Source organism: Chiloscyllium plagiosum, unplaced genomic scaffold (genome assembly GCF_037043375.1).
Source record: "Chiloscyllium plagiosum isolate Xiang-an unplaced genomic scaffold, Cpla_swu_hap1 HiC_scaffold_4, whole genome shotgun sequence".
NCBI classification, from domain to species: domain Eukaryota; kingdom Metazoa; phylum Chordata; class Chondrichthyes; order Orectolobiformes; family Hemiscylliidae; genus Chiloscyllium; species Chiloscyllium plagiosum.
The window spans coordinates 33,562,290-33,579,786 of NW_028270142.1; the positions used below are offsets into that span (position 1 = coordinate 33,562,290).

At 39.5% G+C, this 17,497-nt stretch overlaps 1 protein-coding gene across 44 annotated transcripts in view; it reads right to left on the minus strand.

Moving 5' to 3' along the window:
* The window catches only part of clasp2 (cytoplasmic linker associated protein 2), a 328,546-nt gene that overhangs the window by 297,470 nt on the left and 13,579 nt on the right, over positions 1-17,497 (minus strand). For all 44 annotated transcript variants that reach the window (XM_087986123.1, XM_087986122.1, XM_087986097.1 and 41 more), the window contains exons 2-6: positions 15,934-16,012; positions 8,024-8,127; positions 5,867-5,958; positions 3,440-3,515; positions 705-802 (exon numbers count right to left, since the gene is read on the minus strand). In XM_087986123.1, the coding sequence (XP_087842249.1) occupies positions 705-802; positions 3,440-3,515; positions 5,867-5,958; positions 8,024-8,127; positions 15,934-16,012 (449 nt within the window). The remainder of the gene's footprint in view (positions 1-704; positions 803-3,439; positions 3,516-5,866; positions 5,959-8,023; positions 8,128-15,933; positions 16,013-17,497) is intronic.

The following is a 17,497-nucleotide window of genomic DNA, read 5'->3' on the forward strand; positions in this document are numbered from 1 at the left end:
CTCTGGGGTTTGGGGTTTTCTATTATCCCTGTTCAGACTAGGCAGCAGCACAGCGCACATGAGTTCCCCCGCCAATCCAGCCCCACCCTTTGCCTGCAACATTCCCATCCCTGCCCCCCTCTCTGGAGCAGCTGGACTGGACACCAACAACAAAACTGCTGCTGCTAATGCCTTTTGGGTGGGGGAGTCTCCAAATAGCACGCACACAGAATGTTTTACTGCCATGTTTGGACAGGTTCCACCTTTGTCCTGTACAGGAGAATGTTAGAGAGATTATCTGGGGAAGGAGGGGGGGGGGTTGTTTAGGGTAGACACTGGTGTAGAACTCCAGGGAAAGTGCAGAGAGCGAGAGCGTTGGACAAACATCTTTAACGTAAATGTTTCTGTCGGGGACCTTGAGATCTCCTTCGAATAATCCAATTTTCAGATAATTGATATTCGGACAATCAAGGTTCTCCTGTACGTAGTCCAATTCAACCAGATAGTAATACTTCGCTTTTTTTTTAAATGTATGCATCATCAACTGATACACAGATCAAACATTTAGGAGTTTATACAGCATTAAATTTTCGCAGCTTATAGTAAAACAAATTCATGCTGAGACACTTAAGTTATGAAACTAAAGTTATTAAATTCACTTTTGAACATTCATGACAAACAGTAATAAAATATTTGATCATAGTTAGCGCATTCAACTAAATGACCTTGCTTGTGGAACTCCCTTCTTGATGAGATCAGCACGTACTTTCTCCCCAACATGACGGTAAATTTCGACCATTGCACTCATAGCTGTATCTCTGACCTGTGAAGGTGTAATGGAATTCTATTAGTCTATGTTCAACCAAGAAGAGATAACTTTATCCACACAGACACCGTGGTGCAGGTAACGAACAAGCTGCCAAAGGAAGTGGTGGAGGCAGATACAGTTACAACATTTAAAAGACATCTTGATGAATATATGAATAGGAAGGGTTTTTAAGAGTGATATTGGCCAAATACTGGCAAATGGGACTAGGTCAGATTGGGATGTCTGGTCAGCATGGACAAATTGGACCAACATCTATTTCCGTGCTGCATGACTGAAAATGCAACAAGGCAAGACTGAGGAAGGAAGGAGGTAGAAGAGTTTGAAAAAAAAAGAAATTTGTAACAATTTTATAAAGCAATTATATATTGGCATTTTGGCAAATTCTAAACAATACATACAAAATCAATTACCAGCATTTCATTTTCTACAAATTCATCAGACTTCAGCTGGAATGCAATGACAGCATACCAGCTGGCCCCAGCATTCCTTGAATAGGAATTAAATAAAGCCAGTTCTCTTGATTTCTTTATCACAATTATGCAATCTCTGCCGCAAAAGCATTATGAGCATGTGCCAAGGACAAAATAATATTGCTACTAATGTTTGAAAAAAATGAAAAGTACACCAATGCACAACATAAGAATACAGTAATAGTTATACTGACGTAAGTTGAGTCAGTGCCTGAATGGAATCACCTCAGGAGATGCATAAACTACGAGAAATAAGCTAACAGATAAAAGGTGACCACAAATGCATTCTATTCACAATGTCATGGTCATTTGTCACAAAGGTATTACAGAAGTCAATAGCAAAGAATATTTCTGTGATTAAATAATACTTCAGTCAAGAGAACATAATGGCAATTTTAAAATGTTCATTTGAAACTGGAAAGCAGATTTAAAAAACATATGGCAATTCTCATCCTAACATTGCTTTATAATATCAAAACAGGTTTCAGAAACTGTTGGGAAACAAAATAATTCAAACTATGAATTTGTAGCTGAAGTCAGTAACATCAAAGCTAATTGAGGACTCAAATTGTTTGTTAAAGTGAATATTTTGAAAAATTTTCCATTCAATAAGCTCCTTATCATTACCACATCTGCAGGATATCACTGCAGGAGTTCCTCATTGCAGAGCCAACTTTAGCTGCTTCATGAATGACCTTTTCTCCATTATTATCTGTTATCCATTCTGATATCTCATTTGACCTAGCATCAAATGATGTGTTGTAAGGATCTTGAAAAGTTTTGATATATTTCACCACAGTTAAGGGACCATACAAATGCAAACTGTTATTCTTGTTCTTCACAGGCTTGCAAGCTGCACAACAACACTCTGACACTTACGATATAACAAATGCCCAAATGCAATAGTAAGTGGTCCTATCTTTCACTGGCCAATACCACAGAAGATTCATAATGGAATGTGTAACAGTCTAAGTGGCTTAGTTTTCATTAATCATATGCCTATTTATAATAATTATTCTTTCGAAAATAAATTCAATTGAAGTGGCATGATCATTAACAGAACATTTTCATACAGTTGGCATTGGTACAGACTAAATCAGTGGCTTTGGATGAAATATTTATTGAGTATTATAATCTCTGTACTGCAATTTCAGGCAATTCAAATGTATAAAATATCATATTCACAACTCATCTGCCTGGTACAACACATGCAATGGTGCATTATCAGTACCTACTGCAACTTAAACCATTGGTGTCAACATAGTCAGACATTGTCAAAGACATCATCTTACTCAGGTTCGAAGTTTGCTCATTGAGCTCGAAGGTTTGTTTTCAGATATTTCGTCACCATGTTCGGTAACATCAGCGAGCCTCTGGTGAAGCACTCGTGTTCTGCCCCTTTCCTGTTTGTGTCTTAGTCTTAAGGCGGGTGATATCATTTCTGGCCATTTTTCTCAGAGGTTGGTAAATGGGTCCAAACTGGTGTTTATTGATGAGTTCTGGTTGGAATGCCAGACCTCTAGAAATTTCCATGATGGTCTCTGTTTAGCCTGTCCAAGGATGGATGCATTGTCCAAGTCGAAGTGGTATCCTTCTTCGTTTGTACGCAAGGATACTAGCGATAGTGGGTATGTCTTTTGGTGGCTAGTTCATGGATCCTGGTGGCAAGCATTCTGCCAGACTGTCTGATATAGCGTTTGTTACAGTCCTTGCATGGTATTTTTTAAAATGACATTCATTTTGTTGGTTGTTTGTATAGGGACCTTTTAGGTTCACCAGCTGCTGTTTGTGTGTTGGTAGGTTTGTGGGCTACCATGTTGTCCCATTTACCAACCTCAGAAAATGAACCAGAAATGATATCACCCACCCTAAAAAGGCCAAGATACAAACAGAAAGCAGGACAGAACACCAGCGCTTCACCAGAAGCTCACTGATGTTACCTAGCATGGTGATGAAACGTCTGAAAAACAAACTTTCCAGCTCAGCAAGCAAACTCGCAACCTGAACCACGTCTTCTCAAAATCACAAATCATCTTTCTTTTCAAAAACCGTATGTTAAAAATTGTTGCACAACAATTACACAACTCCATTACACTGTACTTTTTGCTATCATATTCACTTTGTTTGATCCTGAAAACGGTTGATAAAATCATAAACGTACCTGACTATTTGGATCCCCAAGTAGGTTGCATATGTGTGGTACTATTTTGCTTAATGTTAATGGCTGTGCTCCATAACTGCAAAAATAAAAATCATTTATTTAAGCTCACTGTCTTGCAGTAGCTCATAAAAACTAAACATGCAGAATGCATCAACTCTTTCAATCCATTTCATTAGAAAAACGCATCAGCGACATTAAAATGCAAATAAAGACGGTACGTGTTTCAACTAAGAGACATTGAATCTAAATATTGCTGAAATATACACATTTTGTGTAAGCTTTTCCTTGCACTCAAGACAATATGCAAAAGACACCAAATTAAAGTGAAAACGTCTATACTGTATGCAAAGAAAGTTCAGATTTATTAGCAACAGGACTCTGATTAGTAGAGGCTGTGTCTTGGAGAATGCACCAGTGATAACTGCCAAAATTCATTCAGATATTATATCAAGTCAGTTGACTTTCATTGGTCAAGACATTACCATGATAAACAAAACAGAGAATACAAGCTATATTGTGGAGTTGAAACAGTCAACATATGTACAACTTTCACTCTGCTTGAAAAGAACAGGAGAAAGTGAGGACTGCAGATGCTGGAGATCAGAGCTGAAAATGTGTTGCTGGAAAAGTGCAGCAGGTCAGGCAGCATCCAAGGAACAGGAGAATCGATGTTTCGGGCATAAGCCCTTCTTCAGGAATGAGGAAAGTGTGTCCAGCAGGCTAAGATAAAAGGTAGGGAGGAGGGACTTGGGGGAGGGGCGTTGGAAATGCGATAGGTGGAAGTAGGTCAAGGTGAGGGTGTTAGGCCGGAGTGGGGTGGGGGCGGAGAGGTCAGGAAGAAGATTGCAGGTTAGGAAGGCGGTGCTGAGTTCGAGGGATTTGACTGAGACAAGGTGGGGGGAGACGAAATGAGGAAACTGGAGAATCAGATTTCTCCAGTTTCCTCATTTCGCCTCCCCCCACCTTGTCTCAGTCAAATCCCTCAAACTCAGCACCGCCTTCCTAAGCTGCAATCTTCTTCCTGACCTCTCCGTCCCCACCCCACTCCAGCCTATCACCCTCACCTTGACCTCCTTCCACCTATCGCATTTCCAACGCCCCTCCCCCAAGTCCCTCCTCCCTACCTTTTATCTTAGCATGCTGGACACTCTCCCCTCATTCCTGAAGAAGAGCTTATGCCCGAAACGTCGATTCTCCTGTTTCTTGGATGCTGCCTGACCTGCTGCACTTTTCCTGCAACACATCTTCAGCTTTGAAAAGAACAGGGCCCTGTATACTAATAAATAGCTTCCAGTACACACAAGCCACACTGCAAGTCCAACCAACAATCCTACAATCGTCATCAATGTAATACATTGCACACTAAGGATTATATCGCACATAGCGGAAATATAGAAGGAGTAACAGGTTAAGTGACATTCTATCAGACATTTCTCATGGAACCCAAGGATTTTCCACAATGTACATGCAATGTGCCAATCAATTCGATTGTCAATTGGGCTTACTTGCAATTTCAGGAAGCTATTTAAATTAAGAGCTTCGTTCTTTATAAACAGAAATAATCTGGAGACCCACTTGAACATTTTTCAGTTTAGTAAAATAGCTAACAGCCAATCGAGCTTCATTTTTCAAGGCAGGACTTGACCAGAGTCAAGTTATCTGGTTTAAAGTTTATACTAAGCTCAATAGTAAACAGTCAGGCATCACTAACTTTGTTGTATCAATGCCTCTACCAAAGACTAGCCAATAAATGAACTCTTGTCTCATACAATAGAAATGTTATTTTCTGTTTACTTAGGTATTTTCACAAATTGTTCAGATAACTGCAAAAGGAAAGGCTTCAACACAAGTGCCTTTTTCCAGTAATATCAAGGTCTGTCCTACCAAAAATGACGAATTTGCCACCATATGGATCTAATTTTAAAACTTCGCTTTCTTCAGTAAATGGTAGCAGTTTACTTTCAAGCAATCCAAAATTATCTGAAATTAAACTAAACTAATAAGAATCTCTAATCTTGAACTTTGAGGTGAAGTGAAAAAAAAAAGAGCAACAGAAATTTGACACAGTCATAATGAGCAGATTAAATCTGTAAACTTCAGGAAAAATTCACAATTGATTACTTCCTCACAGAAAGAATACTGCATTGTTGAAGTAAAAACAAAAATAAAAGTCAACCATGACTAGTTTCAAAAGTTCAATATCGAAGTGGCACTGCAACACACATAATTTTGGTCACATGTAACATTGTTTACTATCAGAAATTTTCCAGTCACGAAGAAACAAGTTCCATTTTCAACATGCAAAGGGCTCTAAGTGATCTTTGTTGAGATTCAACAGCAGACTCAGACTGTGAATTAACAGTACTGTGAAACATTGAGAATAAGTTATATTATATTAACGAGTAACACAGTTGAACCAAAACTTACGTGCTTAGTGTAGTGATGACGCAGAGGCAGACTCCTTCACGTGTCCGAAAGTTCTTGTGTTTAAATCCTGAAGTTAATCGTTCCCAAGCATACTGAAAAGAAAATTTACTGATTTTATGCAGAAGCCATCTCAAAATGTTAATCATGATGTGATCTCTGCCCCAACAGGCAGACCAAAGTCAGATCATGTGATCACGCTTGATACAATTCTTCACAGAAAACAATAACAAGAAATTAAAAATTTATTTATTTAGAAAATAATAGCTAGAAGATTTACATAACAAGATGTCAATCCTTTAAGATGTTTACTGAAACAAAGGATTAAAGACTCAACTAGCTAGACGTTTGGTAGGTAGCTTATATTTTAAACCCCACAACATAACAGGTCTCCTTTTTACTTTCAGCACAACCAAAATATTACAAAAGAACAATGCACCATATCTGTATTAAACATTCAATTCTCCTGAACCCATTTTGAAGTGATTCTTAAATCCTGAGAGTTTATTTTTCTTTTCCCCTCTCAGCCTGGTAACTTCTGACACCAGAGTTGACCTTGGTGGAGGCAATATTACTGGAGACTTGCACCAAAGCACAATCAGAGCAAAACTTCCTACCTCATTTTACTTCCACAAAAACACAAATTTTTTTGATTGGAGTGAGAGGTTCCACATGCATTTCAGTAAACTGAGACATTTAGCCTCCTTGGCACTTTTTTAAACCTCAACTACCATCACACCAACACCCACCAATCACTAACCCCCAAATGCCCACACCCTCACTGATAAACTGAGTTTTCAGTGATATCTTAGAAACCAATCTTTTTTCAAAGCCCATTTCTAGAGCAACATTAATCACATGGGCCTCGAGTACAGGTAAAAATGATAATTTGGTTTTCAAGAGGTTTGTTTTATCCTATTCATTTGTGGGATGAGGGCATCACTAGCTAATGCAGCATTACTGCCCATCCCCGAATGCCAAGGAGGCAGTTAAAAGTCAACCAGTTGAAGGCCTGACCAAGTAGGGATGGCAATTTTCTTCCCTAAAGGATATCAGCAAATCAGATGGGTTTTTCCAACAATCAAAGATGGCCATCATTAGACTCCAGATTTTTTTTTTTTTTAAATTGAATTCCAGATTTTTATTTTTATTGAATTTAATTTCCACTGTCTGCTATGGCAGGATTTGAACCCAGTCCCCTGAATACTACCTCTGTCTCTAGATTAATAGTTTGAGAATAATACCACTCGGCCAATGCATCTCCTGTTTATACTGCAGCTAAATGGCCAATACGAACTATAACATTTACAACCTGACTCAACATTTTTCTGGAACATTAGAGACACTGTCTTACCAATTTAAGTAAAAAGCTGCTGTTTGTCTCCAAGCATAAGCACCTCACACCTTCTTTTAAGTGCAAGGATCTGGGCCCCCTTTAACCTCTAAAAAATTCAAATCAATTTCATTAGACATGACCCTTCCTTAACAAAACCATGCTGACTTTTCTTGATTAATCCCGGCCTCTCCAATTCGGTCCCTCAGAATTGCTTCTAATAGTTTCCCCACCACTGAGGTCAGACCAACTGGCTTGTACATTCCTGATTTATCCCTTCTTGAATAATGTGCCACATAGGCTGTTCTCCAATCCTCTGGCACCTCTCGTGCAGCCAGAGAGGAACTCAAAGTTATTGGCATTCCCATGCTATTTCCTTCCTGCCTCACTAAAAAGTGTTGAATATATTTCATCTGGCCCTGGATATTTATCTCTTTGTAAGCTTGCCAAGCCACTCAACCTCCTTTCTATTTGAGCTAATTTTAAAAATTACATCAAAGCTCTTCTCCCCAATTTTTATACACACATCATCCTCAATTTTTCTCTGTTGTTGACTTCGACAACTAGGACTACCTGGGCAATGATTAACACCAATCATTGATAAGTTGCAGAGAAGGTTTTGCTCCACTAAGACATGTTGTAAAACTTGCCTGTCTCAGAACTTCTCATTTCCGTGCTTGTTTGAAAAAATACTGGAATTCTAACAGATCACAGAAAAGGCTACAATAATCTGCATAATTTTCATCAGAATGTGAAAATATTTTAGAACCTGAAATAAAAGTTACTACTCCAATGTTTACCAATAGCACGAAACCCAAGAAACATACCTGGGGTGATACAGCCTGATCCATTATCCTGATAAGAAGATTTTGTGTTTGCTCTCTGACTTGATCTTTGGTATCACCTAAACGATCTACAAGTGCTGGAACCACTGTGGGAAATAATGCAAGCATGAATAACCAATCTTTGCAGATGTTACGATTATGGCAGCATTCTCTTTATTTAGATTTACATTTCCACACAGATCTTAAGCAAAATGTAAGAATTCAAGATCTTAAAGCTACACACTTACAACTGACAAACCAAACAAACAAAACTAAACCTTGAAAAGTTAGAAGATTACTGTTAAAATTACTGATAGCTGTTGAAATGGTACTTGCTTCTTCAAGTGTTAACCCCATTAAGGTGCCATGGCTTGGGATTGTTACTAACAACAAAGTGTATTTATGTTATATTCCATCAGAATTTATTTTATTTGTAATAAAGAGTTCTTGTCAAGTACATGATCCTGGTCAGTGTTTTACGTCAACCTGATTCAATCACACATGTAAGACAGGGACTGTGCATGATTCCATTAACCTTTGTGGAGATCCCAAGAGCAATGGGGTTTGAGAATCAGTGCGCCCAAGTGCATCACAACAATAGCTTGATGATCAGACAGCAATTAAGTTACATAGATTGTTAATACTCACATGCAAGTTGACAAATTGACTAATGTAACACATCAAGGCAGTGCCCAAGAATGGTCTTTGACTTATCAGTAAAATCATGAAACAAGTTGCACTGTGCTGGGTACACCCAATTGTCGTTAAAGGGTGCAGCACTCTCAAACAAACAACAGTAAAACATTTGACTTACAAAAATTGGGTGACCATATGGGGAAAAGAAACGCAACAATATATTTTGGGGACTTTAGAAACACACCTGAAAACAAAAAGAATCACATCAAAGTCAGCCTATATTTCAGTTGTTAAGAGAGTGGTGATAATAAAGGAAAGATCATGGGTTGAATCCACATATTGACCATTTCTTCAAGTCTTCATCAACAACTGAAACGTTCCACGCTCTTAGAGCAACAATGGTGACTCAGTGGTTAGCACTGCTGCCTCACAGCATCAGGGACCCCAGGTTCAATTCTACTCTATGTGGAGTTTGCACATTCCGTCAGTGTCTGCATGGGTTTCCTCCCACAGTCCAAAGATGTGCAAGTTAGATTGATTAGCCATGCTAAATTACCCATAGCGTCCAGGGATGTGTGGATCAGCCATAGGAAATGCAGGGTTACTGGGGGAGGTAGGGTGCTCTTCAGAGAGTCAGTGTGGACTTGTTGGGCTGAATGGCCTGTTTCTACATGATCGGGATTCTATGAATTCACTTAAGAGGAATGGCAGAAGCATCTCTGAAAAGTTGCAAACTCCCCTTTGATTTGGTACAATTTTCTACTTCAGCTAAGCTCTGGAGGACCACATGAATCTACTTGAGACAGGCTTGCCCAATCTTGCAAAAAACATTACGTTAATTGGACTGTTACGTAGTACATGAAATAGAATTTAATGAAGTAGCATGAAGGACATTCCTCTAGGGCAATGCAGGTATCAGTACCTATGAATTAATAATTTACTGCATGTAGTTCATGCTTTTGTAAATCTACATTATAAATCATATTCAAGATATATGCATATTACAAATCACAAAAATGTAGAGTAGAAAGCAATGGCATGCTTAGCATGCAACCAGCATTCATATGCTGTACATGTGAGCCAGAGGACAGGTACATAAACAGCCTTTTTAACATGAACAAAAATCAAAAATTCGAGGAGAAAACCTAAAGTATACAGACATAGGTGATGTGTTAACAACACATGAATCCAATTTGAACTTTAAGTTTACACACAAAATGTCAATGTTGCATATTCTGTAGTTTTACCTTTCAACAATGATTTCAGAAATTCTGCTGCAAAATCATAAAAACACTGGATGGCAATGACATGAGAAAAAGAAGCATCTGAGGCAAAAGTGATCAATTTAATCTGGATACCCCAGTTAGTACTTACAGCAGTAACCAAAGTCTCTTGATACCAGCAAGATTCCTCAGTGTTTCCATCTTATAATGCTTGGGGAAGTGGCAAATACTTCGACTGCTGGTTTTTTTGACTAGGCTTGTAATCACAAAATTATTTTTGTTCAATCACAAAATCAGAATTTTTTTAAAGCACCAGATTTTTGTGCTTCACAGCAAATCTGGACAGGAACAAAGCAAATGAGATTCTCGGTTCGTTCCATCTTCTTAGACTTGAATGAAGATGTGTTCAGAACTCAATCTGTCTTTCTCACACCTAATACTGAAATTTTTCATGTTATCCTCCCTGTTGGTTCAGTGTTGCTCATTACTCATCATTAAAACTAATATGGACTCTTTTTTTCTACACTGGCTTATGACTAACTAGAGGGCATAGATTTAGGATGAGAGGGGAAAGATTTAAAAGAGACCTAAAGGGGCAACTTTTTCACGCAGAGGGCGGTAGGTGCATGGACTGACATGCCAGAGTAAGTGGTGGAGGCTAGTACAACTGCTACATTTAAAAGGCATCTGGATGGGTATATGAATAGGAAGGGTTTGGAGGGTGCTCGCAGGTGGGACTAGATTGGGTTGGGATATCTGGTCGGTATCTGTTTCCGAGCTGTACGCCTATGCCTCTATGATAACTGGAACCAGATTTCAATCACAAAAGACTGGGAAGAACACTTTATGGATAAAACCATAGATGAACAATGAGGGGTGCTCAAAAGGAAAAAAACTGGCACAATACATAGCTTGTGCATAACATAATGGCATGAGCTCGCGGGTCTGGCGTAACAGAAAAATGATGATCATGGGTAATGGGGTCCCTATAAAAGGCATATACAGGTGATAATATAATTTAAAATAAGTAAACAGCAGCCTTGGCAAATAATTATAACAATCAGAAAAAAAATTAATGGAGCAACTAACAGATTTTGCACATGGTTAAAAAAAGGTGCAATCAGACCAAAGTTTAACAAATCTCCAGAATGCATGTGTTATCAGCTACAGCAGAATCAATACATTACAACGTGCAATCTTTTGGCCGGGCATATCTTGAACTCTATCACTACCATCAAGCAGAAGAAAGAGTACTTTGAATAGCTAAATGCCAGCATTAATAAATTAGTTAACTCCTGAAATAAAGTTGAAAAAAATAAAACTTTTAAATTCTGCCCATAGAACTTCCTGGAGTATTTTCCCTCTGAGATGCAGCCAGAGAGGACACTGCCCATGGGCCGTTGCTCTATGGGGTCTGGACTGCCTGCTGGGGCTGGCACTTGTCCCTGACCAAGCTGTGGTCACTGCCTGGTGTCATCTTTTGGGGGGTACATAGTGTCTCTTCTTGCTGGCCAACATAGCGTCCACTATCTGCTCAGGTCACTATTCAGTGGGACCTTCTTCACCTTCCTCTTGGGCAACAGTTGGTCGATGTGATTTTTAGTTCTCTCTCTCTGGAACATTATCAGAACTGCAGATTCATGCAGGAAATGGTGTGCTGTCCCAGTGGAAAAAAAAGGATGCTACGTTTAGTCCAGTGTAGATGATGAGTCCTGGGGCTGATGTTAGCCTCTCAAGGGGGATACTGGCTCAATGGCAGATGTGTCAGTGGCAGTTCCATCATGCTGTGGTGGATATTCCCTGGTTCAGGGCACAGGCAGTGGTGCATTATGGGACATGATCCCAAGTCAGAAAGCTACGCATGAAGTATAGCCTCAGCATGAGGAAGAAGTGACACCAAAATGGCATCAATTGATTCAAGTACTACAGTAACAAACTTTGAAATGAATATCATGCCACTCAGTCAGGTTTAAGGCCCAATAACATATCAATATTAAGGTCAAACACTGTCAAATAGGGCCATTGGCCCATTTGTGTCAAGTAAACATGAAGCAGAAATGATGCCTCCTGTCACACCAGGGGGATGTAGCAATCTCTTTCACAGATCTGTCCTTGGAGGTGGCACCAACTGAAGACAGAAAAGGGAAGAAGGCAATACAGATTATCTGGGAAGGGATGCTTTTGTAAACATTCAGAGAAAGTTGAACAGATTTCTGAAGTAGTGTCAGGTGTCAAACATGCACTCTTGGTTAGAAACACTTTTTTGCTTATGTAAAAGGATGGCAGCTTAATCTTGAGGCAAAGAAAAAAAAACTGACTCAACTTAAAATTGTATAGTCTACAGATTTTGGCTTTTGAAGATTTGTTTTTGTTACATTTTTCAGTATTAACATTTACTTATCACTTTTTACAAAAAAAAAATCATTCAGGGAGCTTATCCTTGTGCTTTTAAATACAGAGGAGGAGAATAAAAGGAAGTGATGCTGCACCTTTACAAATCAGACCATAGTTAGAATATGGTGTTTAGCTCTGGACACTTGGGATGCTAAAGCCCTGGACAGAGCGCAAAGAAAATTTACTAGAATCATACCAGGAGTGAGAGATTTTAGATACAAGGTTAGAGAAATTGCACATTTTCTATTTGTAGCAGAGAAAATTAAGAGATGACCTTCTTGAGGTGTTCAAAATTATGAATAATTTTGACAAGGTGAAGAAAAATATTCTGTGTGTACCAGTTGGAATGTCAATAACTATTAGTCACAATTTTAAGATCGTCAGCAGAGATCAGAGTGAGATTGCTCAGTGATTAGCACTGCTGCCTCACAGCACCAGAGACCCAGGTTCAATTCCAGCCTTGTGGGTGTGTGTACCTTCTGGGTGCTCTGGTTTTCTCCCACAATCCAAAGATGTGCAGGTTAGGTGAATTGGCCGTGCTAAATTGCCCAGAGTGTCCAGGGATGTGTAGGTTTGATGCATTAGTCAGGGGTAAATGTAGAGTAATAAGGTTGGGGAATGCTTCTGGGTGGGTTACTCTTCGGGGGGTGTGATTGGACTAGTTGGGCCGAAAAGTCTGTTTCCATACTGTAGGGATTCTTCTTATTCTGAAATTTCTTTCCTCAGAATTTGGAATATACTGCCAAGAAGAGTGGTGGTGGTGGATTTCATAGGCGATTTCAAAGAAGAACTGGGTAGGTGTTTGGAAGTCATTAATTGAGGACGACAGAGACAAGACTGGAGAATGGGATTTGCTGGGGAGCTCTTTCCGGAGCCAGTATAGATGTAATAGGTCAAATGACCTCCTTGTCCTGAAAAATTCTATGATTCTACTCGTGTTCTTTTGCTCACATGGTTAGTATTCTTTGAGGAAGTAGCGAGCAAACTAGTCAAACACAGTTTTCCTTTCACCAAACAATGTTGACTCTGCCAAACTGTTGTACAATTTTCCTAAGTATCCTACTATAAAAAGCAGAATCTAACACTTTGCTGCTAATAGATGGTGAGCTAACCAGCCTGTAGTTTCCTGCTTTGTGCCCCTCATTTCCATAATAAAGTGGTCAGGTCACTATTTTTCAATCAAGGGTATTTGGAAAACTAAAACCAATGCATCTACTTCTCAGCCTGCAGTCCACTTACCACCACTAGAATCAATATCACTCCTCAAAATAAAAGATGGTAGTTGAAATACTGGAGAGGATGTCAATGGATGAAGACAGAGGTGGTTGTACTTGAGAACTGCTAAGTCACCAGGATTGGCTGAGATGGCGCTAAAATTATTGAGGAAAAGGGGAGAAATGCTGAAGCATTGACTATAATTTTCAAATACTCCTTTAATACAAGGGCAGTGTCCAAGGACTGAGGATGTGCAATTGTTTTACCTTTTATTCAATGGTGAAAAATAAACACTGTTGTGAGGAAGTTTTTATCAAGAATAATCCAAGACAAATTTAACAGCCACTTGGTCCAGTATGGAATAATTAAGGAAAAGCACGTATTTAACAGCAAACGGCTTTTAACTAACTCGCTTGAGTATTTTGGTGAACTAACAGAAAGGATTGATTGGAGCAATGCAGTTATGATACACAGAGACTTACAAAGTTATTTGAGAAAGCACCACAATAGATTGGTCAAGAAAGTCAAAGCTGATTAAAGAATATAGGGTGGTAATGGTAGGTGTCGCGGGGGGAGCACTTTGAGACAAGTGATTATAATTCTATTAGTTTTAAAACAGTGATGGAAAAGGCTAGACTTGATACGAAAACTTAAAGTTCTAAACTGGAACAAGGCCAATTTTGATGTATGAGGCAAGAACTTTCAAAAGTTGACGGGGCAGTATTCAAAGGTAAAGGGACGGCTTCAAAATGAGATTAAAGTCCAGAGGCGGTATGTTCCTATTAGGATGAAGGTCAAGGCTGGTAGGTGTAGGGAATGGGTGACCGGAGAAATGGAGGAGATTCTGGTCAAGAAACAGAAGGAAGCAAGAATTGAGTGACAACAGGGATTGAGTGAATACCTAGATGAGTACAAGGGCAGTACAAGTATACTTCAGGAAATCAGAAAGTCAAAAAAAGGGGGCATGCAATAGCTTTAGCAAATAGGGTTAAGGAGAATCCAAAGAGTTTCTACAAATACATGAAGGACAAATGAGTAATTAGGGAGAGAACAGGGCCCCTTAAAGATCAGCAAGGCCGCCAAAGTGTGGAACCATAGGAGACAAGGAGATACTAAGAGAGTATTTTGCATCAATGTTTTCTGTGAATAAGGATAGAGAAGCTAGGAAATTTGGTAAAATAAACAGCAACATCTGGAAAGATGTTACAGAGATGACGCTGCTGGATGTCTTAAAACTCAGGTGATGAGAAGTGCTACATGTTGGTTGGGCAAATCAAGGCAGAACGTATATACTTAACGTCCTGGGGAGTGTTGCTGAACAAAGAGATCTTGCCATGCAGGTTCACAGTTCCTTGAAAATGGATTTGCAGTTAGACAGGGTACTGAAGGCAGCATTGGTACACTTGGTTTGATCAGTTAGTGTATTGAGTATAGGGGTTGGGAGGTCATATTTCAGCCAGTGGTATAAGACATTGATTCAGCCACTTTTGGAATACTGTGTTTAATTCTGGTCTCCCTCCTACGGGAGGGATGTTGTGTAACTTCAATGAATTCAGAAAAGAATGCTGCCAGGGGAGGAGGGTTTCAGTTATAGAGACTGAAATCGGCTGGAGCTATTTTCTCTGGAGCGTTGGAGACTGAGGGGAGACTTTATAGAGGTTTATAAAATCATAAGGGGCATGGAAGGATGAATAACCAAGGCCTTTTGCCTAGAGTGGGGGAGTCCAAACCTAAAGGGCATAGGTTTAGGGTGAGGGGGGAAAACATTTAGAGGAACCTAAGGGGCAATGTTTTCACATGTACTGAATGAGCTGCCAAAGGAAGTGGTGAAGACTGGTACAATTACAACATTTAAAAGGCATCTGGATGGGTACGTGAATAGGAAAGGTTTCAAGGGGTATGAACCAAAAGCTGGCAAATGGGGCTAGACTAATTCAGGATATCTGGTCTCCATGGATGAGGTGGACCGAAGGATCTATTTCCATACTGTACAGCTATGACTAAATAAAAGTAACAGCAGCCACATGGTTAGGAAATTTGAGGTGACACAACAAAATAGGGCAGAGCAGCTTTTTTTTTGGGTCTGGTGAAATTCTATTACAGATTCCCAAAACATTGGTATTAGAACCACTTTCTTGATGTATGTAATACCGACCTAGTCAGAGATGCACAAAACAATTTCAAAATTTACAGATGGCATAACACTTGAAAGTACTGTGATCTGCATAAAGGACAGTGATAAACTTAGGATGACTTAGGTTGGTGGAAAGGCGGCCCGTTGGCAGATGCAATTTAATGAATTGTCAACTGAAAAAGTACAAATGGGGAAAAAAATGGTAGCAACACCCTTTATCAACTCGTGCAATTGGTTTCTGCACGACAAGCCCTTTGGGATGCTTTTGAAAAAAAAAACAAATCGCAAAGTCAATATGGTGGTTTACTCACCTGTTCCAAAATAGGGCTTAAAGCGATCTTTAATGCGATCCACAAGTGCTGCTATAACATCAAGAGCAAGTAATGTAACCTGCAATTACAAAATAAAAAAAGATCAAGGCTCTGAGTGTATTCTTTTTTGTATGATACAATAATATTCATTATTGTTACATTACATCATACATTTTATTTGATGAAGTCGACTGATGCAACCCACAAGCTTTTATCACCAAGGCAAGTCATTATTAAAATACTGCAAAGTGCAGTTTTCAACCCTAATTAGATCAACAAACCTTCACCCAGGATCATAGGAAGCCTTAAGATATTAATTGAACCCACAGCAGGAAATAGCTTGGGAAGCACTGACAAACAGACAAAGTAATCTCTCAGTTTGCGAGAGACACAAAGCTAGAGGAATATGCACAGAGGTTCCAGAATATTGGATCATAAATTCTGTGCCTTATGGTCTTTTACTCCACAACATCTGATGAAGGACCAGCGCTCCAAACGCTAGTGCTTCCAAGGAAACCTATTGGACTATAACCTGGTGTTGTGAGATTTTTAACTTGGATCATAAAGGCAAAGAATAATAAGAGTTTATCAGAAAGATGATCATGTCAGATTGTGATCTTATGGGCGGCACGGTGGCACAGTGGTTAGCACTGCTGCCTCACAGCGCCTGAGACCCGGGTTCAATTCCCGCCTCAGGCAATTGACTGTGTGGAGTTTGCACGTTCTCCCCGTGTCTGTGTGGATTTCCTCCGGGTGCTCCGGTTTCCTCCCACAGTCCAAAGATGTGCCGGTCAGGTGAATTGGCCATGCTAAATTGCCCGTAGAGTTAGGTAAGGGGTAAATGTAGGTGTATGGGTGGGTTGCGCTTTGACGGGTCGGTGTGGACTTGTTGGGCGGAAGGCCTGTTTCCACACTGTAAATAATCTAATCTAATCTAATCTACTCTACATAAGAACTAAAAGCAAGAGTAGGCAAATCAGCCTCGGCGATGTGATCATGGCTAATCCCATCTTGGCCTCAACTCCATTTTCCTGCTCGATCCCCATAACCCTTCAATCCATTATTAATTAAAAATCTATCCCCCCAAATGTCCCAAAATCTACCCCACTCCACAAGAAGAAATAATCTTTCAACACTGATTTTGTCAATCTCTCTTTAGGATCTTGTATATCTCAACTAGGTTTCCTCATTCTTCTGAACTTCAGAAGTACAGACCTAAACAGCTCAATCTCTCTCCAGAAGACAAACCTTTCATCTCTGGAATCAAATCCAGTGAATCCTCTCAAAATGCCTTCTCATGCAACCACATCCCTCCTCAAGTAATGGGACCAAAATTATCCAGTCTCACTTGTGTCTTATACAGTTTCAACAATACTTCCACACTTTTATAGACTATTCCTTTCTATTCTTTTGACCAAAATACACAACTTCTCGTTCCACATTAAACTTCAACTGCCAAATTTTGGCCCATTCACCTAGCCTATCTGCATCCATTTGTAAACTTATTTCTTCATTGCAACTTACTTTCCCATCTATTTTAGTGTCACCTGTAGTTGGCGATAGT